This window comes from Saprolegnia parasitica (genome assembly GCF_000151545.1).
Source record: "Saprolegnia parasitica CBS 223.65 unplaced genomic scaffold supercont2.37, whole genome shotgun sequence".
Taxonomy (NCBI): domain Eukaryota; phylum Oomycota; class Saprolegniomycetes; order Saprolegniales; family Saprolegniaceae; genus Saprolegnia; species Saprolegnia parasitica.
The window spans coordinates 299658-327279 of NW_012156431.1; the positions used below are offsets into that span (position 1 = coordinate 299658).

The 27622-nt window shown below is 59.9% G+C and overlaps 7 protein-coding genes across 7 annotated transcripts; 1 reads left to right on the forward strand and 6 right to left on the reverse strand.

The window, feature by feature from the left end:
- Positions 1 to 64: 64 nt before the first annotated feature.
- Positions 65 to 9674, reverse strand: SPRG_08424 (hypothetical protein; the record flags this gene model as incomplete). The annotated part of the gene is made up of 14 exons (XM_012347658.1): positions 65 to 970; positions 1016 to 4215; positions 4431 to 4473; positions 4522 to 5548; positions 5601 to 5656; positions 5705 to 6723; positions 6768 to 7154; positions 7203 to 7327; positions 7375 to 8098; positions 8145 to 8285; positions 8385 to 8495; positions 8545 to 8708; positions 8781 to 9003; positions 9050 to 9674. 14 exons carry the CDS (start codon positions 9672 to 9674, stop codon positions 65 to 67), a joined length of 8751 nt encoding a protein of 2916 aa, XP_012203048.1.
- Positions 9675 to 9947: 273 nt separating this feature from the next.
- SPRG_08425 (hypothetical protein) lies at positions 9948 to 10669 on the reverse strand. Its single transcript, XM_012347659.1, has one exon. The coding sequence runs from the start codon at positions 10663 to 10665 to the stop codon at positions 9994 to 9996; it is 672 nt and encodes a 223-aa protein (XP_012203049.1). The 5' UTR covers positions 10666 to 10669; the 3' UTR covers positions 9948 to 9993.
- Positions 10670 to 11585: 916 nt separating this feature from the next.
- Positions 11586 to 14403, reverse strand: SPRG_08426 (hypothetical protein; the record flags this gene model as incomplete). The annotated part of the gene is made up of 2 exons (XM_012347660.1): positions 11586 to 11804; positions 11860 to 14403. The coding sequence occupies 2 exons, from the start codon at positions 14401 to 14403 to the stop codon at positions 11628 to 11630; spliced, it is 2721 nt and encodes a 906-aa protein (XP_012203050.1). The 3' UTR covers positions 11586 to 11627.
- A 772-nt stretch (positions 14404 to 15175) lies between these two features.
- SPRG_08427 (hypothetical protein) lies at positions 15176 to 19702 on the forward strand (the record flags this gene model as incomplete). The annotated part of the gene is made up of 3 exons (XM_012347661.1): positions 15176 to 16085; positions 16222 to 18239; positions 18272 to 19702. 3 exons carry the CDS (start codon positions 15176 to 15178, stop codon positions 19700 to 19702), a joined length of 4359 nt encoding a protein of 1452 aa, XP_012203051.1.
- Positions 19703 to 19990: 288 nt separating this feature from the next.
- SPRG_08428 (TKL protein kinase) lies at positions 19991 to 22002 on the reverse strand (the record flags this gene model as incomplete). The annotated part of the gene is made up of 7 exons (XM_012347662.1): positions 21697 to 22002; positions 21583 to 21645; positions 21471 to 21536; positions 21357 to 21422; positions 21248 to 21313; positions 20988 to 21196; positions 19991 to 20928 (listed from the first exon to the last, which is right to left on the reverse strand). Exons 1-7 carry the CDS (start codon positions 21921 to 21923, stop codon positions 19991 to 19993), a joined length of 1635 nt encoding a protein of 544 aa, XP_012203052.1. The 5' UTR covers positions 21924 to 22002.
- A 975-nt stretch (positions 22003 to 22977) lies between these two features.
- SPRG_08429 (serine/threonine protein kinase) lies at positions 22978 to 24244 on the reverse strand. Its single transcript, XM_012347663.1, has 3 exons — positions 24182 to 24244; positions 23936 to 24129; positions 22978 to 23884 (listed from the first exon to the last, which is right to left on the reverse strand). The coding sequence occupies exons 2-3, from the start codon at positions 24045 to 24047 to the stop codon at positions 23001 to 23003; spliced, it is 996 nt and encodes a 331-aa protein (XP_012203053.1). The 5' UTR covers positions 24048 to 24129; positions 24182 to 24244; the 3' UTR covers positions 22978 to 23000.
- An 861-nt stretch (positions 24245 to 25105) lies between these two features.
- SPRG_08430 (hypothetical protein) lies at positions 25106 to 26134 on the reverse strand (the record flags this gene model as incomplete). Its single annotated transcript, XM_012347664.1, has 2 exons — positions 25106 to 25647; positions 25711 to 26134. The coding sequence occupies 2 exons, from the start codon at positions 26132 to 26134 to the stop codon at positions 25106 to 25108; spliced, it is 966 nt and encodes a 321-aa protein (XP_012203054.1).
- Between the last annotated feature and the right edge of the window lie 1488 nt (positions 26135 to 27622).

Sequence of the window (27622 nt, forward strand, 5' to 3'; positions counted from 1 at the left end):
TTGGTCGCCGCGTTCAATCGAAACACATTGCGTTGAAGTAGTGTATATGACTGCACCAAGAACACTACAGAGGGTTCGGAAAGGAGGTAAACACAGAATTGAACGACGCACCAGCACCACCAAACGACGCTTGATTCGCTCGAAACGTGCAATTGGAAATCACAAGCAGCGGCTGCAGCGTCGCATCGAAGCAGTTGAGCGCGTAGAGCGCACCACCAAGACCTCTGGTGGTTGTCGATGCAGTTAGGCTCACGGTGTTGCTTTCATAGACGCTCCTCGCGTCCGCAAACGCCGAGCTGAGAAGATAGACGCCGCCGCCAGCGACGACGGCAGCGTTGCCGGCAAACGTATTGAGGACGCTGAGCACGGTCGACGTCTCGGCGCGGAGACCACCGCCCTTGTCAGCGCCCGTGTTGTTGATAAACACGGTTCTTGAGACATTTAGTTGCGTATTGATGGCGCGAACGCCCGAGCCGGCGTTGGCCGTGACCTCTGAATTGTTGATTGTGACGTATGCACCGTCGAAGCCCATCGCGCCACCAAGGTTGCTACGGAAGATGCTGTTGACGATCGTGGCGACACTGGCTTGGTTGACAGTCAGCGCGGTTTCAGGCACGCTGCTGCCAACGTTGCGCGTAAAAGTACAGGCCGAGATGGTGACGGTTGATGGATTGAAGAGCGTTGCCGACGACGTTGCGTACGTTGAGACAAAGACGGCACCACTAAGGGTGGCATTGTTGGCATGAATCGTGCAGTTGTCGAGGATGGCGGTGGCCGAAAGCACAGCCACGGCAGCACCGGCGGTTGCAGCGTTGCTGTCAAAGGTACACCCGCGTAGGGTCGTGACACTGGGCGCAACGACCGCCACCGTGCCTTGCCCCGAGAATTGGTTGCCATAGAAGCGACAGTTTTCAATGAGTGCGTTCCCGCCAATGAACAAGGCCACGCCCCGCAGCGGCGACGCCGTCGTCTAGTCGCAATGAGTACCTCCGTGTGCGATCGTTTTAAATTGTACCGCGCAGCTCGTAAACGAGAGACCGCGGATCACGGACAGGCCTTTCGCGTGGGTGAGGAGCCAACCGCGGGAGCTTCCTTGGCACGCGACAAGGGTCCAGGCAGCGCCACTCAGTGACGTGACATAAATGCTCGTTGGAAACGTGAGGTCACAGTACCCGGCGCCTTCATACCGCCCGGGAAAGAGCGTGAGCATGTCGCCGTCGCTCAGAACGTTCTCAAACAAGTCGGCAAAGGAACTTGTGAACGGCGACTCGCGGGTACCGAGGCCGCTTGCGCCGTCGCCCGATGCGTAGCTACTGGGCGCGACGTAGTATTGCCGCGGCATCAGGTAGTTGATGCGGAACCGCCCGCGCCCGCCGAGTGCCGAAGCAAATCCAATCTGGGCACGGCTACCGGAAGCTTTGTACAAGCTGTTGATCATACCGGGCGTCACGCGAAGGGCAGGTGGGGACGCTTTTGTCGCTGGACTAGAGTAGTGCGCGGTGCTGTTGACAGTTGTGAGGCTCGTTGCTGTCCACGGTACGCTAGCCATGGGTGTCCACGCACTGCAATCGGTGGACCCAGGGTTCGACGCGTTGTAGGCGTCGACGACCCACGCGTTGTCAGCTGGCATGGCGACGCTGCTGTAGCACATGGTGTTCATCGATGTTGTAAGTGACGACTCGACCACTTGCCACGGATTGTTGACACTTTCATTGCTACTGTCGAGCTGGCACTGCGCGTTACCCAGTCCAAGCGCCTGAACTTGCCAAGGACCATAGGCGACCAGCGCATCCGTCTTGTTTGGACTCGCCGAGTGACTGCGAAACGTGTACGTGGCGTAAAACCCCGTCGACTGCAACGATGTCTGCTGCGGCGGCAGCGGACCGACCCGGTAGCTCAGAATCACGTTTGGTCCGACGGTGGTGCTGAAGGGTGGGTGGCGACCACAGAGGGCCACCGGCGGCCGTCCCGGCTCGATAAGACTCAGTGTCCCCTCGGCGCAGATCACGTGGAGGAGTGAGAAATGGATCGTGATGCGGTCGTTCGCGGGTGCTTGCAGGTTCCACTGACACTGCGTGTCGGGTAGCACCGCAGTCGTTTCGGTGGCTTGGCCGTCCGTGAGCACACCGCTCGAGACGATGATGCTCTGATTGCTATTGGAACATCGCGGAAACGGCACCGATGCAAACACAGGTGGCACGAGGCGCTGAACGCTGCTCGGTGGCCGCCATGTCCCGTTGACGCGCGCCAAGTCGGATGTCGCTGCCACGGTGGTCATGGACGCGTCCCGCATCTCAAACGAGACGGTCGCGGCCGAGCTGGAGACGCTATTGACCCAGAGGTTTGTGATGACGTAGGCGACGGCCTCGGCTTGTTGGCTGTAGCGCAACAAGAGACCAAGCACCATCGTGTCGGAGAGACCAAAGTTGTACGTTCGACTGCGCACCAGCGTCGCTTGTAAGAACGACGCGTTGGGCGCGACCCACGAGACCACCATGGACGTCGCATCAAATGCGTTTACGAGAAGATGGGTTTGCGCCGCGAGGTCGAGTGCGTGGGTGATGGCGGTCGCATTGAAGATCGTTGTCGGCGGTGTCGCGCACCCGAGACGCCGGAGCGACCACTGACGTGTGACCACCGAGCGCACTGCGTACTCGCCGACGGACGCAGAGAGGACTTCCATCGTGCTCATCGTTGCCGCCGTCGGCGACGTGACGGTGTTGACGACCGCGTCCGCGGGCTCAAATGCGGACAGCACACTGTTGCCGGCGTACGCCGCCGCAATTACCGCGTCTGGCAAGACGGTATCATAGAGCTGGACAGAGTAAATGGTGCCTTGCCACGTCTGGCTGGGACTGCCCTTGACGAGACGACCGCCAAGAACGAGGCGGCTCGCGTCGTTGTAGCCCGTGATGCCATAGACATTGCATTCGACCCAGTTGCCAGTGAGGAGGTATTGATCCCACTGCTGGTTCAAGCAGTTTTCATACGCAGCGCTGGTGTCGAGCGTGCTGTAACGGAGCCCGTTGACGTAGTAGGCGATGACACCGTGATGGAACGTGACGGCGAGGTGCATCGTGTCACCAGAGAAGGACGCAGGACTCACGGTAGCGGCGTGATTGGTGTCGTACGCACCGAGAATCCACTGCCCCATGCCCTTGGTGACACCAGAGATCTGAAGAAAGAGCGACCCGGCCTTGCCGTTTTCTTGCGAGAGGAGATATTGCGGACCACTCGAGAGCACGACCGTTGCATTGATGATGAGCGTAAACGTACTCGAGGCCTCGATCGAAGCCAATGCGCTCGTAAAGTCAACGCGCACGAGTCCGCTGAGAACGCTGTTGGGGGCAAGGGTCCATGCCCCGGTATACGAAAGGACCGGCGTTGCCAGTGCAGCATACGTAATGCCCGTGAGCAAGTCGGGCTTGGTCAGACGACTGGGCCACGCCGACGAGAGGAGCGTCGTGTTCAGACCGACGTCGGCGCCATCTCGACACACAAAGTATGGCTGAGTCCGGCGGGAAAAATGAAACACCGACGGATACGGTGCCCACACCACTGTCGTCCAGTCCACGTCGTAGGTCACAAACTCGGCCGTGACGTTGGCCGTGTCCGCGTCATAGTCGTTAAAGTAGAGCTGCACGACGGACGCGTCAGTCGTATACGCATCATCGGACGTCGTCCACCAGTAGGCTTCGATGAGCGACTTGGCGAGCGCGGCAGTGAGCCCGACGCTTGTGGCGTCGGCGCAGGCAAGCCCACGGCGGTAGGTCACCACGTCGTAGAGAGGCGAGTTGGCTCGCGCGAGCGCCACCGTCGCCGACGTTGCTGTCGCCGACGACTGAAAGATCGGCACCGAGTACGCGACGCCGTACGTGCGCTGGAAAAAGAGTGCTCGGTCGATCGCGGTCGCTGCCGAGAGCCCGACGGTGGTACTAGCGTCGTGGTAGACATGGTCGGTGGCGGCGCCGTCATAAATGGCCACTGTATCGGTCGCTTCGAGGTCCGAGAGGTCCTCGAACTGGAGGACGATGAGCGCATTTGACTTTTGCAGTTGCCAGAGACATTGCACCGGCGGGTACCCGATCGGTGGTTCCGGTGGTACAAAGTTGGTGCGCAGCATGTACGCATCGGGTGGAAATTCAAGGGTGCCTTGCCGACCGGGCAGTAGCGCCTCGGCGTCGCAGGGCGACAACTTCTCGGTGCAGCTTGGGCCTGCGTACCCCGGGTCACATTGGCAGGTGCCAAATGCACACGATCCATGCTGACACGCCGCCGGGCACCCGTGGCCAGTGACAACAACACGAAAGATCGACGAAGCGTTCGTCGACGACGGCACATGGTACAAGAGTGACAAGTGGCGCGTCGACGCCCGAAATGTCGTAAAGACAATCGAAGAGCGAGGCTCGGGGGCGTCACGTAGACACCACCTCGTAAGGCGCCGTGGATGCCGTAGCGGCTACTGTCCAGCACCTACACCAATGTACGTACATCGATGCCAAAGCCGTAATGTGAACGTACTCTGGTCGCGTTGTACACGCTCCACTCGTAGCAAAGCAGAAGTGAGGCGTCTGCCGTATCGCAGGCTGCCGTTTGCATCTGAGCGATCTCGACGGCCGACTTGGCCTCGTCGTAGAGGCGCAGTTGCTGGAGTTGCCCAGCAAACGAAATATGTGTGGCATCAGGCAGCGTGGCATGTCCGCCGACAAACAATTGTGCGGGCACCGCGAGTAGCGACGTGTTGACACTGCCGGCTCGAGTCACACTTTGGCGCTGGCCGTCGATATAAGCAAAGACATCGTTTTCCGTCGCTTGGTAGACAAGCGCCACGTGAAGCCACGTATCATGAAGGACACTTGTCGTGAGGGTGAACTCGGCGTCGCTGACGACGAGCGAGAGATACCCCGTGTCGGGCGCGAGCTGCACCGTCACATACGCATGCATTCCCTTGTCGGTGCCGAGGATCTTCATTTTCTTAGGCTTGACATTGACGCAGTTGGCGGCGACGGAGCAGTCGGCTTTGGTCGACGACGGGACGTTCAACCAGAAAACGACGGTTGTCGGCAGGGTAGGAAGTGGATCGGTCGACGCAATGTAGTCGCTTCCGCCGTTCATTTTGATGGCATAGTTGTGAACCGAGTAGGATGACGCCGTGATGTTGGCGATAAGGCTTGTCGGTGACGTGGTGTTGCCGTCGTAGAGCTCGATACGGTCGCCGACGGACGTCAGATTGAGGTCGAGAAACCGTAACCAGAGCGATGAAATCGACACTGCGCTGGACGTGAATGTGTAGAGGCACGAGGTGCGCGCCGGTGCAAGCCGACTGTAGGTCAAGTTGTACGTTGGAAATACGACCGCATTGGTTGTCGGGTCCAGAGGCAGTGTCGTCGCAGCGTCTTGACAGAAATGACGAGTGCCCACTTCAGGGAACGCCAGCGCTGTACTGTACTCAAGCACGAACCCGTCAAAGGACGTCCCTGATTTATCGCCGGCGCCCGTGTACTGAATGAGAACGGTTGTCGTGTTGAGCACGAGGGATGGCAAGTCACTAGACATGAGAGAGATTCAGCTCATTAACAGAGGTTGTAGAAACAACATACATGGCTGCCAATCGGCTCGGTAGACTTGTCTCGGTGAGTCTGCCCTGAACGGAAAACTACTGCAGGCATCAGCACAAAACGTTCGATGACGAAAGACGATGTACGTGATCGTTCGGCGAGAGTTGCAGCTGCTGGAGCGTGAGGACGAGAAGCGTGTACGGTGCCAAGACGGGCGCAATCGCCGGTGCAATCGTAAACCGGCAGAGACGGACGCCGGCCGTGATGGATGTTGTGTAGCCGTCTCGAATCGTGCCCGACGCGTTCGTTAACGTGACATTGCCCTTGAAGAGACCACACGAATCGGCGCTGCTCAAGCACACCTCGGGGGCTCCGTTGACGAGGCACCACGGCTGCGCCGTCGCAGGATCTGCCGTCGACGCCCCCGTCGTCTGGCATGAGAAGGCTGAGATGGTGTCTTGGACGGCACTGGCGTCGGGACCCGTGACAACGCACTGCGCTGGAGCCGAGACCCCTGGCGCCGACGCGGAGACCACGTTGCAGCCGTGGCGGTCGATGGTGAAGAGACGCGTAGCTTGGTACCGCTTGATGGTGAAGAGACGCGTGGCTTGGTACCGCTTGGCGTCCGTGCCGTGTGCAAACGCCGGTAGGGACGCTGTCGGTGGGCCGTTGGGAGGACCGTTGGGAGGACCGAGCCCCGACGCGCTACTACCCGAAGCCGAGGAGGACGAGCTGCCGGATGACGACGATACGGAGGAAGCAGCCGCAAGGCGACGCCGCCAATGACCCGCCACCGGCTCGTAGATGTAGCAATTGTTGCCACACGGGACCGTGGTGGCGTCGGCAACGACCTTGGTTTTGATGTACGTGTACGTGATGAGCATTGTGGCTAGCCCGGTCGCCGAGTCGATGGATTTCACAGCCGACGAGACGAGCCACGGCGGCATGTCGGTGCACTGACACGGTTGTACAGCCATCTCCAGCTGCGAATTTGCATAAGTCTGCGTGTTTTGTTGACACATGGTGTCGCCATAGCCATTGGATGCCATGTAGTTCCGAAAGCGGCCGCAGTTGCGCTGCGTATAAGTCATTGGAAAGCTGCATTGGCTGCCGTTGATCGTCGAAGTAGGCACCGACACGATCGGTGCGAGCGCGGCAAGACTCGCTACGACATTTGATTAGAACGTTGTCCGCATCAAGAGCAGCTACCAGCGCGAGTGATGCAGATCTGTATCGCGTGTGGCAGGGAGCTCTCAAACGACGTCACGACACCCGACGTTGTTACGGTGACGCACGTGACATCAAAGAAGCAGACGACCACGGACGAGACGCCGGTGCGTTGGAACCGCACACTGAGCGCTTTGGTGGCGCTAAGGGCATCGGCGACAATAACACTCGTGGTAACGACGCTGTCGACCGCAACGTCGACAGTGGAGGCGTCTGCGGGCGATACCTCGAGCGTGGGTGCCCCCGCCTGGTTGTAAAACCCCAGATGCCACGTACTAACGTTGACGATTCCGCTGACGTAAAGCACATTGTTGACAGCAAACGTGTCGGCTGTGAGGTCCACGGGGGACGCCAAGCACGGGTTGACTTCTACGCCAGTGAATGGGTGGGATCGTCTTGTATGGTGGAGAAATGTACCAGATGTGCTGACGTTGAAGCCAAAGCTATGGGTGGTGGACGGAGATAACGTATTGCTGCCGGCTGCCGCAAGGCTCAGATCATTTCGATGCAATGAGAGATCCCGGGCGCTGCCATCGAGGAATCTAAGACGCAAAGATGATGCCGCCACTGCAAGCGATGCCCGACGCACCTATATTCGGCAACGAGATGGCTCGTCGTCATTCTGGACGACTGAAACAGCGTTGATGGTCCCTGCACCGTGTTCCAAAGCCGTAGGAACGCCAGCGCGCCGGTAAAACCACCGATGTCGAGCGGCAGCGCTGGCACAAGCGAAACACCGATGGTTGATACAGTGCTCGACGCCACGACGGCGGTAGTATTGGTCGTGGCATTGTAGGCGTAGAGTGTTGTGGCGCCCGAGGCCGCATTCCATGTCCATGCGACCGAGTACCAGCGTCCGTCATCAACACTGATTGTTGTTGGCCACACCGAGGTGCCAATCGTAAACGTGAGTGCCGACGACTGCGCCACCGAGAGCCCCGGGTAGCTCAAGAGAACGTCGGTCGCGTTGCGGACCGCGATCCGAAGTGTCATTTCAATCGTAAGGCCGGACGTCGAGTTCAGGCCGAGGAGGGCATTGCACTTTGCGACCAGCGACGCATCCGAAAACAAAAGGGCAAAGTCGTCGGGCGCTCGGCATCTCTGGTTCGCTCCACAAACTGTCGACGCTGGACAGTCGCTGGACGAGAGGCACTGCTTGGTCATGATGACGTCACTCGAGGCACTGCCAACGCGCACACAAGCACCGTACGCATCGCACTGCGAGCCTTGACCGCACTGATGTACAAGCGGACACGACTGGACGATCGAACCGTCCGTGACGTTCCAGTTGAGATCGGGTTGTGGCGTTTGTTCTAGTCCACCAAGTTAGCTCTGGAAAAATGGGCATGAGCGACCCACGGGGAACGACAGGAGGGAGGGGGCAGTAGACGCAGTCGCCGTTGTAGACACGGCCTTGGAGCGGGTCGAACGCTGAGCTATCGAGACTCGGGCTGTGCTTGCACGTCATGACTGCCGACGGAAGCGCGCCGCAGTCAGGGTCTACCACTGTATAACCTTTGAATTTTGAACGACAAACAATACCATAGAGGCCGCAGCCGCAATCGCATCCGTCACTTGCATTATAGTGTGTCCCTGCACAGAGCCACCCTTGGGGGATGTCGCACGCCGGCCCCGACCAGCCGTGAACGCAGACGCACTCGCCGTTGAGGCAACGACCGTGACTACCCGAGCACGCATTTGGGCAGTAGGCTACGAGCGATATGGCGTCAGGAGGATCATACCGGTGGTGCTACCGTACCAGCTTGCCACGATACGGCGAACCCGGCGGCGGCGGGGCCATCGAGGGAGGCATAAGTGAGGAACAGGACGCCTTGACCGTTTTGGAGAAAGTACCCGGAGGGTGGCGGGTGCCCACCCGAGAACCTGGCCACGACCGTCGCGTTGGCCGATGCGCCGTCGTAACTACCGTTAGCCGCAGCATAATGCGTTACCATCCAAGATAACTCCGAGTGCATCCACGTACATGGTGACTACCGGAGCTGAAACGCGCTAAACGATATCCAAATCGAGTCAAAGAGCACGCGAGTGCCCGATGTTGGGTCAAATCGCGTCGGCTGCAGCAGCCACGAGCAGCTCATGTTGGGTTGGTTTTGTCCGAGCATGTTGTCACGAAAGGTCTGCGCCGTCGTTGCGTTCGCACCGTCGGCGACCGAAAGCTGCGGCGAGAGGACGCTAGGACCGCTGCAAAACGTACTCGCTACTCGAAACGTTGGCCCTTATGTCACCGAGACGCAAGTAGGTACCGAACTCGTAGGTGGCGGCCATGCCGTAGACGGCCGAGTCGTCGGGGACGACGCCGTCCGGCTTAATGAAGGACCGGTAGATGACGTAGATGTCCCGTGCCGTCGACTGCATGGTCGAGACGGCACCGCCGACGGTGTCGTCGTAGCTGCCGGTAAAATAATACCATGACGCACTGCGTGACGAGTCGGTGAGCAGCGAACCGTACGTGAGGTCGCACCGCGTCGGGTCAAACGAGCCCTGTTGGTTCGCGACGCACGTGTCCTTGGAGAGCGGACTCGTTGCATACTCAAAGGTCCCGACGGCATCGCCCCCCGAGAGATCCAACGGGCGGGTGTAGAGCGACCAGCCGAGGGGTCGCGGCGCGTTGCGGCCGAGGTTGACAAGCACGACGTCATTGTTGCCGCCGTAATCCGCTTCGAGGTTTAGGAGTGTGAACGTGAGCGCGATGATTGTGTTGGGCTTGGCAGTCGTGATCTGCCAGTGGCAGTCGACGCCAGGGTTGTAGCTGCCGACCTGCGGCGACCGGTCGCGGAGGGCACCTGGGGCTTTAGTCAGTTGCGCCGATGGCGTGCATTGCTGACTTACGCCCGTCACGGCCCAGAGAGCGACCAGAAGCCACCGCATCGGATCCCGCGTGCTGTGAAAACGCCACTGTAACGGCGCGCGGTCATTTGTCGAAGGTTACGAAGCGCCACCCGATCCACACGGAGGCGCTGATGCCAAGGCGTGGGGCGATGCGTCAGTGAAGACCCTGCAGACGCTCGTACTTGATGCCATTGTCGGGGTAGACGGGTTGGCACACGTCGAGAGAGAGGCGATGCTGGCGTAGATTGGCGTATTCGAATGCTTCCGTGGCTCGAATTGGTCCGCTCGTGGCACGCAATCCATAATTGACATGGCAAAGTTTCGCAATTGCAATTATTGTTTACATGTCGACTATATCTTAGTGCCGGTGGTGGCTGTACTGATACCGAGCCAAAACACACGCGATGCCGTCATGGCCCCGTGCGCTTGCGACCGCCGAGGCCGTGAACCCTTCGCTTCGGTGCCGAAGAAGAAACTGCACGACGTGCAAATGGCCTGCGGCGGCAGCACGGTCGATGGCGGCCGTCGTGCAGCCCTCTCCACGATGCGCATGTAGAAAGCGTACGACGTCGAGGTGCCCGTTGCCGGCGGCATCGTCCATCGCGGCGACTGAAGCGCCTTCCGAGCGAAACTGATGCAAGAAGCGGACGACACTACCGTGGCCGTGGCCAGCCGCCCGGTCAAGCGCTCGGAACGAGCCTATGAGTGTTGGGTGCTCGTTGTGGAAGTACTGCAGTAGCTCGAGCTGACCGGCGGCCGCTGCAACATCGATGGCGAGGCCCGAGAGCCAAAAGGGCCGCCAGTCGATGATGGCGCGGATCAAGTGCGTTGACTTTGCAGTGGCAATCGCGTGGTGCAGCAGACAGCGCCGCTCGGAGCGCGCCACGTCATAGACGATCCGTGGTAGCGTACGGAACACGGTGGCGTGCCAGGCAGCAACGTAGTCGTGCAGACTCGCGAGAAGGCCTGCTTGGTACGACACGATCTGCGCGAAAAGCTCGGGCACCGTCAAGACGGCGACTGCTGTCATGCGGTGAAATCCACAAATGAACCGAGCATCGAACGCGACGACGATGGTGCGTCGAAAGACGGATGGCAGCTGCTTTTGGACACATTTTGGATTTTTTCTTTATAGAAACAAGACAAGATACAGAGTTCCGACAACGAAGCGAGAAGGACGGCAACGTTCACGCGATTGCGAGCGCGAGAAGACCGTCGAGGTTGATGGGAATGGTTGGGTCGGCCCAGACAACGTCGCGGCGCAAGGGCACGTGGTACGCTGGCACGTTTCCGATCTCGTGCATGGGCTGGTCCATCACGTCGTCCATGGCGACGCCGCCCACCACCGCAGGGTTGATCGTGAGGAGGACTCGGTCTCGGGCCAACGCGCATTCGTAGCATTGGTCGAGTCGCAGAATAGCATCGGCATGTCCATGGCACTTCTGCTTCGTGTTGCTGGTACGAGGTGAATGTGAGAGTGCACTAGGCGTTCGAACACCTCGCTCGTGCAACGACGACAGTGGCCAGTGCAGCATATCTATATACCGAGCACTTATCAAGCACGCTGCTGCTACTACACTCTACTGTTTGTTTGGAGGAGGTGCAAACGGCAAGAAGTATCGACTTGATACATCGCCATGCTAGTGGCATCCACAGCCCCACACATGTGTCGTGCGAAATGGCACTGTGCTTCTTGCGCAGCGAACTCGCCGACGGCGACGTCGTCCATGTCCTCTTGGCACAAGGCGCTTCAATCGACTGATACATTGATAAAATGATATTTGTACGTGCGCAGAGCTGCAGTATCCAACGCTATACGATGTGAGTGAAGTACCATACACCATACACCATGGCTGTGCGAGTGATGTTCCTATCAAGTGGTGGCGACCCGGTTTCTGGCTTTAGATTCAATCTTTCAACTTTTCAGTATTTCGTTTCCAACACGCGAGTGGACGGAAAGAGTATAGATAGGGTGTACTTAATCGATCGGGACTATGTGTATCGGCGTCGCTTTGGTGTCGAGACAGCGCTCTCCGTCTCGTCGTCGTTGTCGTCGTTGTCGTCGTTGTCGTCGTCCACCGACTTGTCTTCGGGGATCGCATCGTGCAGCGTCGGCAGCGTTAGCCGAACGCCCTTGGTGTTGACAGCGCGGTTGATAAGCGCAAGATCCTACATCGTATAAACGTGCGTCAACCTCCATGTGATCCGCATCTCCGTCAAGTACCCGCGCCGGGCTTTCTCCAAACGCGTACAGTGCGTGGGTGCGCGGTGTGAGCGCGGTGCGCGGCTGGCGGATCTGCCGCAACGGCGATATGTACACGTTGCTACTGAGCACGCGCTTGGGCGACGACCGCTGCGACGGCCGGGGCAGCGACTGGATCTCCGCGAGCGACTGGATCTCGACTTTCGGGGCGGGCGGCCGCTGGACGCTGCCGTGCGTGTGGAGCAATCGCTCGACGGCGGCGGTCGCGGCCTCGGCAATCACCTCATTGTCCGAGACGCCGACGTGCGGGAGGTGCTGGACAAAGGGCGTCACGGCGTTGGCCGCCGCTTCTTGGCGATCGTGCAGCTGAAACTGCAGCAGGAAGGCCTTGAGGGTCGGGATGTAGCACCGGTTGTAAAACTTGATCACGTCGCCTTTGATTGACGGCTTGTCGAGCGGAATCTCGCGGACGATCGCGGCTTTCGCCGACGCGGGATACGTGCGCTTGTACGCCTCGAGCACGCGCTTGAACGTGACCTCGGGCACGACGTGGTTGACCTTGCACACGCCGTAGAAGCTGCAGAGAATCACATGGTCCACATGGCGATCGCGGAGGAGCTCGGCGTGGTTCGAGATGCACTCCTTCACGCTCGTCCAGATCTGATTCAAGTACGTCGCGTCGAGCTGAAGGTGCTGGCCGAGCGCGTAGATGCGGTTGGCCGCGAGCGCGAGCACTTTACGAAAGAAAAGCTGCAGCATGCAGAAGCGCGCCGGCGTCGCCTCGTCGGCCGCCAGCAGCGCGTACAAGCCCGAGCGACTCTGCCACACGAGCGAGTCGAGCACGGTTTGCTCGAGGTCCCGCATGTGCCGCTTGAGTTCGCTCGGCAGCGACGGCGCGCGCTTCACAAAGCTCTCGAGGATTTTGCCAAAGTCAAAGGCCGAGACGTCGCACGTTCCGAGAATGTGCGGGAACGCCAGCGTCACGAGACTGTGCGCCTTGAGCACGACCTCCATGCTGCACGCAAACAGCGCCTTGTGGAACGCTGCGTTCGTGAGCAGCGACGAAAAGTCACTCGTGTGCAGTCGGTCGGCTTCGGCGTCGAGAAGCGACTCGAGCACGCGGTAGTAGAGCCCGACGCCCATCGTCTTGGTCTTGCCGAGACTGCCTTGGACCTGCGACGGCGGCGGCTGGGTGGCGCCCAACGGCAAGAGGAGCCGCGTCGACGGACGGTGCAGCGTGCCGACCTTGGTCGAGAGCTCGTGAATGAGCGAGAGAACCATGTCTTTGGCGGTTGGCGCTTGCACGCACCCGCCAAAGTACGTCAGTAGCTTCTCGGACGGGTGCGCAGGCAGCGACGATAGCGTGTGGCGGATCCAGTTGTTGGTCTCGACAGCGGCCGTCACGGGTGTCTGCAGCACGCTTGGCGACCGCTTCGGGAGAAGCACGCTTGGGGACTTGGTTGCTGACCCGGGCGCCTTGGTCGGTGGCACTTGGCCTTGCCACTGCCACGCTTGTTCAAACGAAGACGAGTTCTGACTTGATGGCGCAAATGGCGCGGGTGTGGGCTCGCGTTGGGGCGGTGGCGGCCCGATGAGCGACTGCTTGAGCTCGTGATCGGCAAAGATCGACTCGTCGAGGTCGTAGACGCGCAGGACATACGTCGTGTGGTAGTGGGTCTCGAGCTTGGCGACGTTGCCGGGAAGGAGCGCATCGCTAAAGATGGAGCTGTACGTCTCGGTGGCTGTCGACGCGAGGACGCCGGCGTCTTCGAGGCCTTGCATCTCCTTCTCGAGCTTGGCCATGGCGCGCTCGACGTCAATGCGGTTGACATGTGGCTTGGCACACAGCTTTTCAAGTATCGTGTGTGGCGACTGCGCGTGGGGACTGCCCAGCGAGCTCAGGGCGGCCGCAATCTCGGCCTCGACGCTGCGCACATGGACCTTGGAGATGACGAGCTGCAAGACAGCGAGAAGAAGGTAGTAGAGGTCGCCGAGGCCCGCGTTCGACATGTGGAGACGGGATCGAGCAATGAGGAAGAGCAGCCACCCGGCCTTGAAGAGGTGCGCTTTCCGTGGGCTACCTGGCTCCGTCGAGACGAAGGCCGACCAGAGCTGGTCGTACTTTGTAAACAAGATGGACGCGATCGTCAAGCGCTCCTTGAGCACGTTTGCGCGCGTGAGCAGATCCGGGCTTAGGTCCAGGATGAGCATGTTAAAGAGGCCCGTAAAGCTCGTCAGGAACGCGCTGAGGCCGACGTGGCACGCGCTGAGGAGATCGCGCAGCGTGATACTTGCGGGCGCGAGGTCAGGCCCGCCGTTCTCACGGTCGCGCTCGCGCTCCAGCTCGATGCCACTCAAGATGGCGAAGAGCGAGGCCATGACCCACATGTCGTTGGGGGCCGGCGCCTTGGCGTCATCGTCCGGCGCTTGCTGCGTCTGGTGCATGTGCTCTTGCTGGGCGACGGAGGCCATGATGACATCGAGAAGCTTCTGTGCGCGGGCGAGATGGGCGGCGTCCATGCGCGGGAGCACGGGCCCGAGGCCGTCAAGGTCCTGGAGGCGCATGGTGGCTGACCGCAGAATACGCAGTTGAACGAAGAACCGTCCGCGGTGATTGGCTGAAATAGAAGAAAATGCGAGGGAAATCCGCCGACTAATCGCACGCAACTTTACTCCCGCCCACGCGCCAGCCCATCAGCGAGATGCGAGACGCGATGGGCACTCGGCACTAGTAATAAGTACTGCGATATCGCACCCTCTTCTTCGTCTCACCCTAATGCTAGGCCCACGTGAAGCGTACTTGTGGTCCACAGTGGCACAGTGCACTTGCTCTACTATCGCTTTCTAGTCAATGTTGTCCATTCCAACATTCCAAGAACGCGCGATCAAGCGCCTGCAATCCGCACGCTGGTGTAGCATCGGCACAACACCGCCCACGGAGGCTGCATGCATGCAATGACGACCTTGAGCACCCGTAGATGGGTTCAGATCTGGAAGCGCCGAGCAAAGGTGCCGTTCCGCTTCGGGTAGGCCGCCAGAGTTCTCTGCACAGACAGAGCGGTTCATATGAATGAATGCACAGCACTCTGTGTATCGCAATGCAAAGCGCGCATGGCGCTGTCTGCAGCCATGGGTCTTTGGTCGATGCACGTGGCGCCAAAGTTGCGTGCGATTAGCCTGCTCGGCAGCGGTATCCGGCATCATCCGGAAAAGATCCAACCAGCGCGATTGGCGGAATCGGAATTGAAATTTCAAACGCGTCGTCTCTTGCGTTTTGTATCCCATACAAACATCAAGATGCAAAACCTAGGCGGCAGGGGCAGAATCCAAGTCGGGCATGGCCGAGAACGTCCAAGTCTTTTGCCGCGTCCGGCCGCCCAACTCGCGCGAGATGATGGGCGGCGCGGCCCGGCGCTGCGTGAGCGCCGACGCCGTCGAGGGCCAGAGCCTCGTGCTGGCCTCGTGTACGGCCAAGAAGGAGGCGCCCCGCAACTTCTACTTTGACCGCGTCTTTGGCGAGCGCAGCACGCAGGAGCAGGTCTTTGACGTCATTGGCCGCCCGATCACGACCGCCTGCCTCGAAGGCTACAATGGCACGATCTTCGCCTATGGCCAAACGGGCAGCGGCAAGACGTTTACGATGCTGGGCGAAGAAGACCAGCGCAGCGGGCGGCCGAACGTCAACAAGGGCCTCGTGCCACGCGTGCTCGAGTACCTCTTTGAGAAGCGCGACGTGCGCGACGCGAGCTCCGAGTTTGAGGCCACGTCCACGATCGAGTACAAGTACATTTGCTCGTTTCTCGAGATCTACAACGAGCGCGTCTTCGACTTGCTCGACGGCTCGACGTCCGAGGCCGGCCTGAATTTGCGCGAGAACCACGTCAAAGGTGTCTTTGTCGAAGGCCTCAAAGAGGCGATCGTCGAGAACGCGCAGCAGGCGACCGAGCTCATGACGATCGGGACGCAGAACCGCCACGTCGGCCACACGAGCATGAACCGCGAGAGCTCGCGCAGCCACAGCGTCTTCATCTTACAGATCCACTCGAAGGAAACAACCGCGTCCGGCCTCATCAAGAAGCGTCAAGCCCGCTTCAACCTCGTCGACTTGGCCGGCTCGGAGCGCCAGAAGAGCACGGAGGCTGCGGGCGACCGGCTCAAAGAGGCAGGCAACATCAACAAGTCGCTCTCCGCGCTCGGCAACGTCATCATGGCGCTCTCCGAGCAAGCCGTTGGCAAGACCCGACATGGTACCGTTTTTCCACTGTTGTTTCGTGTTTTTGTGGGTTTTCCACAGTTGTATCGTGCTTCCTTTTCGCGTTTTTTCGCGTTTTTTCGTGTTTTTTTTCCAATACTTGTACCATTATACCCTTATCCATTGCATAGTGCACTACCGTGACTCGAAGCTGACGTACCTCCTCAAAGACTCGCTCGGCGGCAACTCCAAAACGTTCATGATCGCCGCCATCAGTCCGGCCGAGGACTGCATGAGTGAGACGCACTCGACGTTGAAGTTTGCGCAGCGTGCCAAGATGATCAAGAACAACGCGTTCATCAACGAAGACACAAGTGGCAACATCTTTCTACTCCAAGAAGAGATCAAGCGTCTCCGGCTCCAGCTGCAGCAAGCCGGCGACCATGGCTCCAACAACACGCACCACGAGCACGGAGCCTCGTCGTCGTCGTCGCTACCACCGCTCTACAATCCGTTCTCGGAGCTCAACGACAACCCACTGCCATCGGACTGCGACCCGGCCGTCGACGCCCGCTTCCGGGAGCTCGAAAACACGCTCTCCAACATTGTCGACGAACACTCAAGTCAGAAGCGGTCGCTGGAAGTGCTTCAATTGCGCGAGTCGCACTACCGCGAGCTCTGCGCGCAGCTTAAACGCAAGAGCCTGCATCTGCGCTTCCTTCTCAAACTCAAGGCGGACAAGGAGACGAACCTCGAGCACATTGAGCGCATTCAGCAAGAGCTCGAGTACAACCCGAGTGTCGACGCGATCGAGTGGCGCCTCAAGTACGACGAGATCGAGCGGCTCTACATGGACCTCCAGGAAGAGGCGGCATCGCCGTCGCAGAGCGCCGACGACGTCACGCGGCTCCAACACATGCATTTCGAAGTCGCCAAGCAGCTCTCGCTCGTCATCAAGGACAAGCACGCGCTCCAAGCCCGCATCGGTGGCAGCGCCATCGTTCTCGACGAGCAAATGGACGCCGATCGTCCGAGTCTCGAGTGGGAGGCCAAGGTGGCCCAGGCGCAGGCACTGCAGAGCCTCGCCGAAGACGAGCTTGCAAAGAACACGCTCGAGACGCTCATGCTCCGCGAGAAGGTGCGCAGCCACGAGATGAAGCTCGCCCTCCAGCACGACTTGCTCTCGGACTTCGAGCACCAAATCCGCGTCCTCCAAGAAGTCCACATGGCCGAACGCACGAGCCGGGAGGCGGCGGCGTCGGCGCAACAACGCGCGCACGACGACGCGATCCACACCCTCCAGCAGCAAACTTTGGCGTGCGAGTACGCGATGGCGACGATGCGCCAGCAAATGAGCGGCGCCGAGGCGCAAGCGGCGCAATGGGCCGAGCGGGAGGCCCACTGGGCGGCCCAAATCGCGACCGCCGAAGGCAACATTCGTGACCTCACGGCGCAGGTCCGAACGTTCTCGGAAGAGTCGCTCGACATGCACGAGAAGGTGCAAGCGGCGTTTGCGCGCGAGACTACGCTGCAGGCGACCGTGGCGTCCTTGGAAGCGTCGCTGCAAGCACACGCGGCCGCGAGCGATAATGCGACGGCCTCGTTTGAGACCCAAGTGCTGGAACTCACGGCGCGCATTGAGGAGCTGCTGCGGATCAAGACGGACCTCGAGGCGACCGCGACCGCGAGTATCGAGGCGTTGGAAGCAAAGGAAGACGCGTACCAAGCGACGCTCGGCACGGTCGAGCAGCTCACGTTTGAATTGACCGAGACCAAGGCCGTCCACGACACCCACGTGGCCGCGAGTGCGGATGCGCTGGCCGCCGAGCTCACGCGCCGCGAAACTGAAGTCGCGGCCATGACATCGGCTATCAACGATCTCCACACCAAGCTCGCCTCGGCCAACGACGGGCTTGCGGATCTCTCGGCCCAAGTGGCCGCGCTCGAAGCTGCCAAGGCCGACGTCGAGGCAGCCCTAAAAGAGTGGCAGCAGCAAGCGGCCGACGCCGACACCACCGTCGCCACGCTACGCGACGAGCTCGAGGCCAAGGACGACACGCTGCAGGCGACCATCGGGGACGTCGAGCGGCTCACGCACGAGCTCGCGCAAGCAACCATCGCCCACGACGCGGTCGAAGCGAACCTTGTCGCGGAGCAAACCGACAAGGCGGCGCAAGTGACAATGCTGCAGGCGATGCTGGACGCAAAAGTCAGCGAAGGAATGCACTGCAAGGCGACAAGCTGGCACTGGAGGCGGCCTTGGCCGAGCTCTCGGCCGCACGCGCCTCGGACGCGGCCGCGTTTGAGGCCAAGCTCACGGAAACCCGCGAGGCCAGTGACGTGCAAGAAGACAAGCTCCAAGCGGCGCTCGGCACGGTTGAGCGCCTCCAGTACGAAGCGTCGGAAGCCGCCAAGCTCTACGCGGCGCTCGAGGCTTCGTACAACGCTATGACGACGGAGAAGACGACCCTCGAGACGTCTCTGGCGGCGCTGCAGACGCAGGTGCGTGACCTGGAGACGTCCAAGGCGTCGCTGGAAACGGCGTTGGCGACGACGACGACGACAGCCGCCGCGGACCGCGCGACGTTGGAGGCGCAGCTAGAGACGGCCGCAACCGAGCAGGCGGCGCTGGAGAAAGAGCACCGGGGTGCCATGGCGGCGCTTGAGGCATCGCTCGAGGGCGCTCGCAGTGACCTTGACGCCAAGGAAGATGCGCTGCAAGAGGTCCTTGGCAACGTCGAACGGCTCGAGTTTGAGCTCGAAACGATGAGCGAGGCGCGGGCGGCGGTCGAGAAGGACCTCGCGACGGCACAGGCGACGCTGGCAGCGACAGTCTCCGCCATGGCGGCGAAAGAAGCGGACCTCGCGGCCGTGACAAGTGCGCTGGAAGACGCGCAAGGCGAAACCATTGTTGTCAACGACCTCCTGCAGCAGTCGCACGACGAGAAGAGCGCGCTCAAGACGCAGTGGAGTGCGCGGGAGGAGGCGCTGGTGGCCGACGTCACGGCGCTCACGGCCAAGGTGGCGGACGCCACCACATACAATGAGGTGTTGCGGTCGACGCTGCAGCTCGACAAGGACGAGTTCACGGCCCAGATCGAGGCGCTCGAGGAGTCGTTGTCGGCCGCGGAGGCCAAGGTGCCGCCGCTTTTGGCCGAGGTCGCGGCGCTCAAGAAGGAGGCCGAGGCGAGCTCGGCGAGCGGCCTTGCGGCGCTTAAGGACAAGCTGCGCGAGGACACAGCCAAGCTCGCCGCCGACCGCAAGCACTGGAAGTACAAGAACGAGTCGCTCATGCTCAAGGCGATCGAGAACGAGTATGCGATGAACCAAGCCAAGCGCGAGAACGAGCGCCTGCTGGAGGACATGGCCGAGCTCCACGCGCGCCTCGACGCACTCAACGACGAGAAAGACAAGCTCGTGGGCCACCACAATGCGAAGCAGAAGATCCAGCACCACGCCAAGATGAAGGAGGACGTCAACCGCCTCCAGGCCGAACTCCGCGCGGCGACCGACGAGAACTTCAAGCTCAAGAAGCGCATTGAAAAGCTCGAGGTGCTCGTCGCACCGGATACGGACATGGCCGCCGCGCTCGGGAGTCCGCTCAAGCGACAAAAGTCCCTCAACATGATGCCCGCCGAGTCGCCGATGCGTGGGAAGCGGCCGCGTCCCTAGTCCTCGCATGTCGTCGTCGAATCGTTGCTTTCCCTCACCTCTTAATATCTATCTCTACTCCGTTGCTAGCATCCATCGACGGTCCAAGTACATTCCGGGCGAGCTGGAGCCTTGCTTCTTGGTGCACGTCGGGACTCACATCATGCGATCCAACCCTACCCTTCATGCAGGATGGTAGTGTACAACATCCAAGCCCGCGCTGTCGTCGGCGTCGACACGGCAGCCGCTTTGCGGCATGTATCAATGTATCAACCAACAGACAGAGAGAACGCGACAGCTTCAAACAACCTACTCGACGGCAGCGACGATAGTCTCCGACGTCGTTAGCAGCTCCTGTAGCCACGACGCGACGGCGCTGGCGTCGATGCGGTGCGTCGGGTCGGACGCGGTGCAGGACGCAAGCAACGCCGGCGCGTCAAGCCCGAGACGGTTCATGAGGCGGCCGAGTTGGTAGACGTCGGACGCGGGCGTCGCCGGCGCGCCCGCATGGACTTCAGGCGCCGCATCTTCATGCACACTCTGCAGCACGGGCGATGCGCCGGCGCGGTGGCCAAAGGCGAACCCGGAGAGCTTGACGTCCCAGTTGGCCGCCAGCAAAATGTGGTTTGGCGTGAGGGCGTTGTGGACAATCGGTGGGTCGAGTTGGTGGAGGTACGCGACGGCGATGGCCACGTCCTGGACGATGCGTAAGGTGACGAGCGGCTCGAGCGGCGACGTGCGCTTGAGCACTCTCTCGAGCGACCCGAGCTGCGTGTACTCAAGGACGATGGTCATTTCGACGAGCCGCGGCGACGCGACGAACCCCACGAGACGCACAATGTGTGGGTGGTCGATGGCCGAGAGAAGAACAACCTCGTGGACGGTGGCAGTGACGGCGGCCGTGTCCGCAGCCACTTTGATGCACACTTTGGTCTGGACGTGCGCCCCCAGGTAGAGCACTTGGCCGTCGATCGTGGCTTGGAGTCGAAGCTTCTTGACGTGTGCGCGCTCGAGCTTGAAGCGCGCGATTTCAGGCGCGCGGAGCGGACACGTGAACGTGGCATCGCCCGCGAGCGGCGGGCAGTACTCGGTCGGGAGGTCTTCCATCATCGAGTAGGCAGAGCTCGCGCACGTGACGATGCTGTCGCGCATGCTCGGTCGGTTGAAGAGGTGCTTGAGAAGGTACATGTAGAGCACGGCGAGGAAGGCAAAGCCGCCGAAAATGAGAATGATTTTGCTGTAGAGCGCTACAAGAGAGAGGATTGAAAATGTTGCTGCTGGGGGAATCGAAGTCACGTAAGCTTACAGCCGGGTGGGACACCGCTCGACTCATTGTCAGGAGGGAGCGCGTCGGTGATGCACACCGTCGTCCGATTCTGGAGGAGCTTGGTCACACCAAAGCACATCTTGTTCAGCGGGATGTTAGCCCCGAGCACGAGGTGCGGCATCGCGCTCAGCTGCGTGTACGTGTCCAGAGTGACATCAAAGATAGAGATCGGGTTGCCCGAGAGGTCCCTAGAAACAACTAACTCCGTGAGAGCACATCTCGGGTGGCAAGTCACCGACAAAGAGACGAGGGAGGCGGGAAAGGTCGGGTTGTTGATCGATGTGATGAGGTTGTTGCGCAGCGATCTAGTCATTTGATGATGCATGGCACTCATTGCACGGTGGATACAGAAGGGTGAGGTTGTTAAAGCTCGTGACAAAGGCGAGCGAGCTCACGAGGTTCGCGCTGAGGTCCCTAGAATCCATACGTGACGCTCTTGGAGCGTGTGCCATGAAACCGTACATGGAGCGCAGCCCCACGAGCTGCCGCAGCGTCGCGAGGGACCCGAGCTTGTTGCTGCTCACGTTCCTAGCACCCGTCATTACATGAGCTACGTCGTGGAGGCACAGCATACAAGGCGGTCAACGCGGGTGCACGTAGCGCACTCATGTCGGCAATGTGGTTGACTGAAAGATCGCTACGCATGTCGATCCATGTCCGAGTGCTGGGATGGGAGGTTGAAGCTTACACGTTGGTGGCAGTCGGCGGCAGCGACATGACGTCTGAGATGAGCAAGCTGCGCGCAAGAAGCGTGTTCTCGTTGACCGTCAAGAGCACCGTGCTATTCTCGTTGCCCGAGATGACGCACGGCTGCGACGCGTTCCAGGGACAGCTTCCGTAGAGCGACGCGCCGGCAGAGACCACGACAATGACGTACTGCGCGAGTGCCATCACCACGGGTGCTTGGCCACGCATGGATACAAATTGCAGGACGTAGGAAGACGGCGAATGTGGTGGCAGTCTTCTTGAAGCGTGTCTGATCTTTGGATTGCACTTTCTAACAAAACCTCTGAGATTCGATGGGCGGATCCCATTCATGGGTGGCGCTGAAAACACCCAACAGCCGCTGCCCATCCATCGCTCGACCAAGGGCAACACATTACGCCCAGCAGGAGACCCAGTAGCAAGAGGTTGGCTCCCACTAGCTAGGACAGCCTGCGTCACACCTGCACCAATTCGTGCAAGCGTGTGTGATGGATTCTGAGCATGGTTGCTGCGACGTGCTTCAAGTAGCTGTCGTGCGATGCCAACTTGGCCACTCAATGGCAATTCCGGGCCTGGCGACCCCGCCAACCGTACCTCTCTTTGACAATTAGCACGTTGGAGCCTATCTGCTTTGTTGGTCACGAGCGCCATGAACCAGAGTCAGTGCTCTCTACGTATGAACGGCTCGAGACCACTGTTCAAAGATCGAAGCAGCGAGCGCTGGTCACCGAATGTGTTGCTCGCAACCTCTGCGCGCGGTCATCCAAGCCGTGATGGCAGCAAAGCGCCCTCGCGACCGAGCATAAAAGCCCCAGGCTCAAGAACCGGATGGGTTGGGTGTTTTCAGTAGCCTGGCGTGCCTTGTGCTTTGATATTGAATAGACTGTGAAACGGAATCTTAATCGATTGCCATTCTAATAGTTTACTGTATCTAATATACCTGTCACAAATGATATTGCACTTACCGCGCCGCGCACCATGACGGCGCCAAGTTGAAGCTGGAAGCGTCCAAAGGGTGAGCTGGGTGACTCGATCATCTCTATATGCCTCAGCACATCGTGTCGCTACAACCAAGCCTGATGGAGGCGCCACCAATGCACTCCAAAACTACTACGTTCTTACTGGAACTGGACCAAGACACGTCACGGCAACCCCGTCCCGCTCGTCGCGAGCACGCGAGGCCAACCAGGAATCTTGCTGCAATCCGATAGTCTTTTGTTTGCAGGCGTCTGTCACCTCGGTTTAGAAGACACGCATCACATGGATTTCGTAGACGTGTCGGATATTCTAGGCTACTGTCTGGGCGCGCTGAAGCAAGGTCGCGACTTGAAGCATACTTGGTCGGTCGGTCAGTGTGGTATTCAAACACGAGGCAATGACGTTCGTCACGGTTTCCACATCGCTGCAATCGGCCGCTAGCTCGTTGAGAAAATGCCCAAAGAGCACAACGTCCGCATGTCCATCTCCCGCGGATGCGTGCGCCAGGCCTGTGAGCTTGGCGCGCCACTCGTTCGTCACGAGCACGTGCGTGGTGGCGACAGCGTTGTGTGCAATGTGACGTGCGTGGAGGTACGAGATAGCATGCGCGACATCCAGCGCAATCTGCAGCCGGATCGGCCACGACGTTGATGGCAGCAGCGCCGGCAGCGGTCCGAGGGCTGCATGTTCTGTCACAAGGGCAAAGTCGAGCAGATTCGGCGACGAGGCAAACCCGACGAGCCCAAGCACGTGCGGGTGCGAGACGCTCGCCAGCATATGCAGCTCGTGCACCAAAGACGTCAGTGCTGATGTGACGGATGCCTCGTCGCCGAGTACGGTGCGGACGACCTTTAGCCCGACGTCGACGCCGTTGCGTAGGCGTGCATCGTAGATGATTGCGTGCGCCGACATGGTGACGAGCTTGCGTTTCGTGAGGTCCTGGTAAGGCACCTGCGTCGCGGGCAGCGACGCTAGCTCGACAAGTGGCGTTGGGATCGCGAGCGACAGCGAGATCCGGTACTCAAATGGCGGTTCCTCAAAACCAGAGTAGTTGGAGCTCACACACGTGGCACGCAGCGCGCGCCGATCGCGCTGCTCGTCGTGAAGGATGCGCCAGCGGCTGAGCACGGTCTTATAGAGCACCATGGACAGCGTCAAGATGCCAAAGATGAAGCTCAGCTTGCCCGTGGTTGCTAAAATGACAATCGACCATGAGTCGTCGCAAGATGGATACAGCGTAGTACATTCTAACACGGGCGTCGACGACACGGCGCCCGTACTCACGACGCAGACAGTTCCCAGCGCCTTGAGCGTCGCCAGCATCCCCGTACACGTTTCGATGCGAATGGCGTCCATATACAGCGTTGGGAGGCGCTGGAGAAGCTGGTACGCGGTTGGCGAGACATCGAAGGTCGTGATTGCATTGCCCGAGAGATCTCTACACACGGTCCCCCTTGCGGCGAGCGGGGTAGATGAATCGGTCAACGTACAAGGAGGCGAGCTTAGGCGGAAAGGACGGATTGTCATTAAGACTGCAGAGGTCGTTCCGACGTAAGGACCTAGAACAATACGTCTCGTCATGACAATAGATACACACGCCATGTACAGAGAGATTAGGGTGGTAAAGTTGTCCATATTGGAGTCGTCGTTGAGGACTCGGATCCCATTGGCACTCACGTCCCTAAGTGGTCGGTACGAGTGAGGTATCAAGGCACACAGAGCGTACAGTGTCTGCAGCGCCGGCAACGTCGTGAGCATCGCAAACGTCGATAAGCGGTTTGTGCTGAGATTGCTATATTATTGTCATTCGCATCAGGTACGAGAGGAGACACGCAACGTACAGAGAGAGCACCGGCGTCGTTAAATTGCTGGCAATATCGGCGATCGCATTGCGCGAGAGGTCGCTATCACACATAGGATTCAGCGCAGGTGCTAGCAAGACGCTTACATCGAGGTAGCGGCGACTGGAAAGCTGTGGACGAACTCAATGTCGGCGTCCCGCGCAACGAGCGCGCCGGTGCGGGTCAATGGAAACCAGCGCGTCGTGTTCGAGGCAGCGTACCGAACGCATGGAACCGCAGCGCTGCTGTTCCAGGCGATAGCAGCAGCGTCCGAGCAGTCGCCGTAGAGGGTGTTGGCGACGACGACGTGGGCCAGCATGGTCGAGTGGCATCTGAGTTGGAGGGATGTCAAAACGAATCCACCAATGGCATCGCAGGTACCATGGTCATCCGGATATACGCATCGTGGATTGGCTGGCGTCAGTCCGATGGATCGTGCCGCACATCCGACAAACTCGCGCCGACGGGACAACGTCGGTAGCGACTGCAGAGCAGTTGATGCACCAAGCTGCCTGGCCTGGCGCGCACCCGTTTAGCATGCATAGACAGACAGGTAGCCGGTGAGTTTGTTTGTTACGGTGTAGTAGCATCCGCTTCAACGGCAATGTCGCTGGCACTCTCGGTCACGCGACCGTTGGTCGATAGCCAGGCGACGACAGCGTCGGCGGTCGGCCGCTCCAACGGGTTAGCTCGGAGGCACGCCGTCGTAAGGGTTTGGATATAGTCGGGCATTCCATCCGAGGGCTCGCCCGCATTGGACAAGTCGAGCGCTTGGAAGAAGCGCCCGAGAAGGTACACATCGGCCGCTTTGGTGCTGCGCGCCGCGTCGTCGGCGCCAACGCTCGCGCTTTGTTCGAGACCGCCCAGCTTGATGTGCCACGTGCTCGATACAAACACGGTGTCAATCGAGATGGCGTTGTGCACGACGTTCTTCTCGTGGAGGTAGGCGACGGCCGCCGCCACGCTGCGCGCCATCGTCGTCTTGGGCACCATGAGAGCATTGCTGCTCGTCCAGTGCAAGTACTTGTTCAGACGCGGGTCGTTGAAGACGGTCGCTAGCGATCCATACGCCATGGGTTCGGTCAAGAGCGCGAGATCGAGGAGCGACGGCGACGCTGCGAAGCCCACCAACCCGACAAGGTTGTCATGGGAAAGGACCGAGAGCGTTTGAATCGCACGCAAAAGGCCGCGCAAGTGCGTGTGCATGACAAGGGATGACGCACAGGGCGTCAGCACGGTGCAGTCGACGCGGTCGGTGCCGATGCGCGCAGCATATGTGGTCGTCGTCTGCGTCGGCGCCGTTAAAAGTTTGAGCTTCTTGAGGTCTTTGATCGGGCACCGATACGTTTTGAGCGAATCCAGTTGGTGCGAGAACGCCGTCCCGTCAACCTGAACCGAGAGCGAGATGCGGTACTCCACCGGGTGGTTCTCTTCGACCCGCGAGTAGTTGGACGAGAGTCGCGTGTCGCGGAAGGCGAGCTCGGGCTGCTGACAGCGCCGACGACAATACTTGCGCCTGAGGAGCAGCACGGCGATGGCCACGATGGCAAGCGCACAGATGACGACAACGAGGATGCCATACGTGGCTAGTGAACGCAACATGATGAATCCTCACATTGCCGGAAGGACGGAAGCGGGTACTGGAGAGGAACGCCGTGCCGGGCGACGATGCGTCGAGCACGCAGACGCGCGTGGTGTCATGGAGGAGCCGCCACGTCGCAAAGCACGGCGCCGTGGTTGAAATGTTGCGCAGACTGTCGCGCGGTAGCGTGGCCAGCGCTGCAAAGACCGCTTCCGAGACCTCGAACGTGCTGATCGGGTTGTCCGAGAGGTCTCTAAAGACAAGCAATTCGGCATGAGGCGAGATGCATTTTGGTCACCTCATCAATGTCGGTAGTAAATAGGAAATCGTACAAGAAAGCGAGGTGGGCCGGCAGCGAGACCAGACGCAGTGTCGTAATACCATTGCTCGCGAGGTTCCTACGCCGTTATGAGAGGTATGAGAGACGGTGGTATCGTAGCAGGCAGAGACGGACAAGGACGTGAGCGCGCTCAGTTGCCCGAGCTGCGTGTCGGACGGAAACGCCGTGATACCGTTGTGGCTCGCGTCCCTAGTCCATGAAGCTATGAACGCACATCCGACCAGAGCGCGCGTACAAGGTTGTCAGCGCCGAGAGTGATGTTAGAGCGTCCAGCGACACGAGCCGATTATGGCTCACGTTGCTACAGCGCACATAAAGCCATGGCGACAAGAGAAGTAGTACAGCGACTGGAGCATGGAGCTGTTTTGGCGTCGGTAGATGACGGAAATGACATTCGCCGAGAGATCCCTATATGCGTGCATGATGCGTTTGCGTAGCGCTCTTGTCCACGTACAGGCGGACGGCGGTGGGCGGCAGGGCTTGGACGGTGTCGAGGCCAAGGCGGCGAAAGCTCGTGCTATTGTCGGCCAGAAGGGTCACCGAGTTGTTGGGGTAGACGACGCAGGGTGTGGCGCCGCAGAGCTGGAGCGACGTCGCCGCGAGGGCCATGTGGCTGCTCAGGAGGACCAGCAGAGCGCGCTGCATGCTCCCGAATATTCACAATCGGCCATCTCTCTCGCGCATCAGTGTCCCACCCACTCTGTCCCGGCAACAACCAATCCCAAGCCGCGGGCAGTTGATGTGGCGTTGAACCTGATATGCTGGATTCAGTAGATACCTTGCGTATACAAATCGTTCGAGTCGCTAGGCCAACAAGACGAGCAGGCTTGGCCGTGAGGATCAAGTCCGCTCGGCGCAAGCAAGGGAATTGTTGGCGCAAAGTCGATCGCCAGTCACGAGCATTAACTATTGCTTTCTATAGAAGAGAAAAAGAGTTTTTCAGTGTTTATGGGCGGATGCAGTTGCCGGTGGTCTCGTCTCGTGCGAGGCAAAGAAATGCGTCGTCTTCAGGTCTTCAAAAGACGCACCAAGGGCGCTCGCGCAGAGATCACCGTGCAAGGAGCGTCATTGTCCTTTTAAATGCATTTAAATCAATTCTGTCAAAATCGCCGCAACTTCGACCGCCGTCGGCCGACGTGTCGGGTCCGTGTCCACACAGCGCGCCACG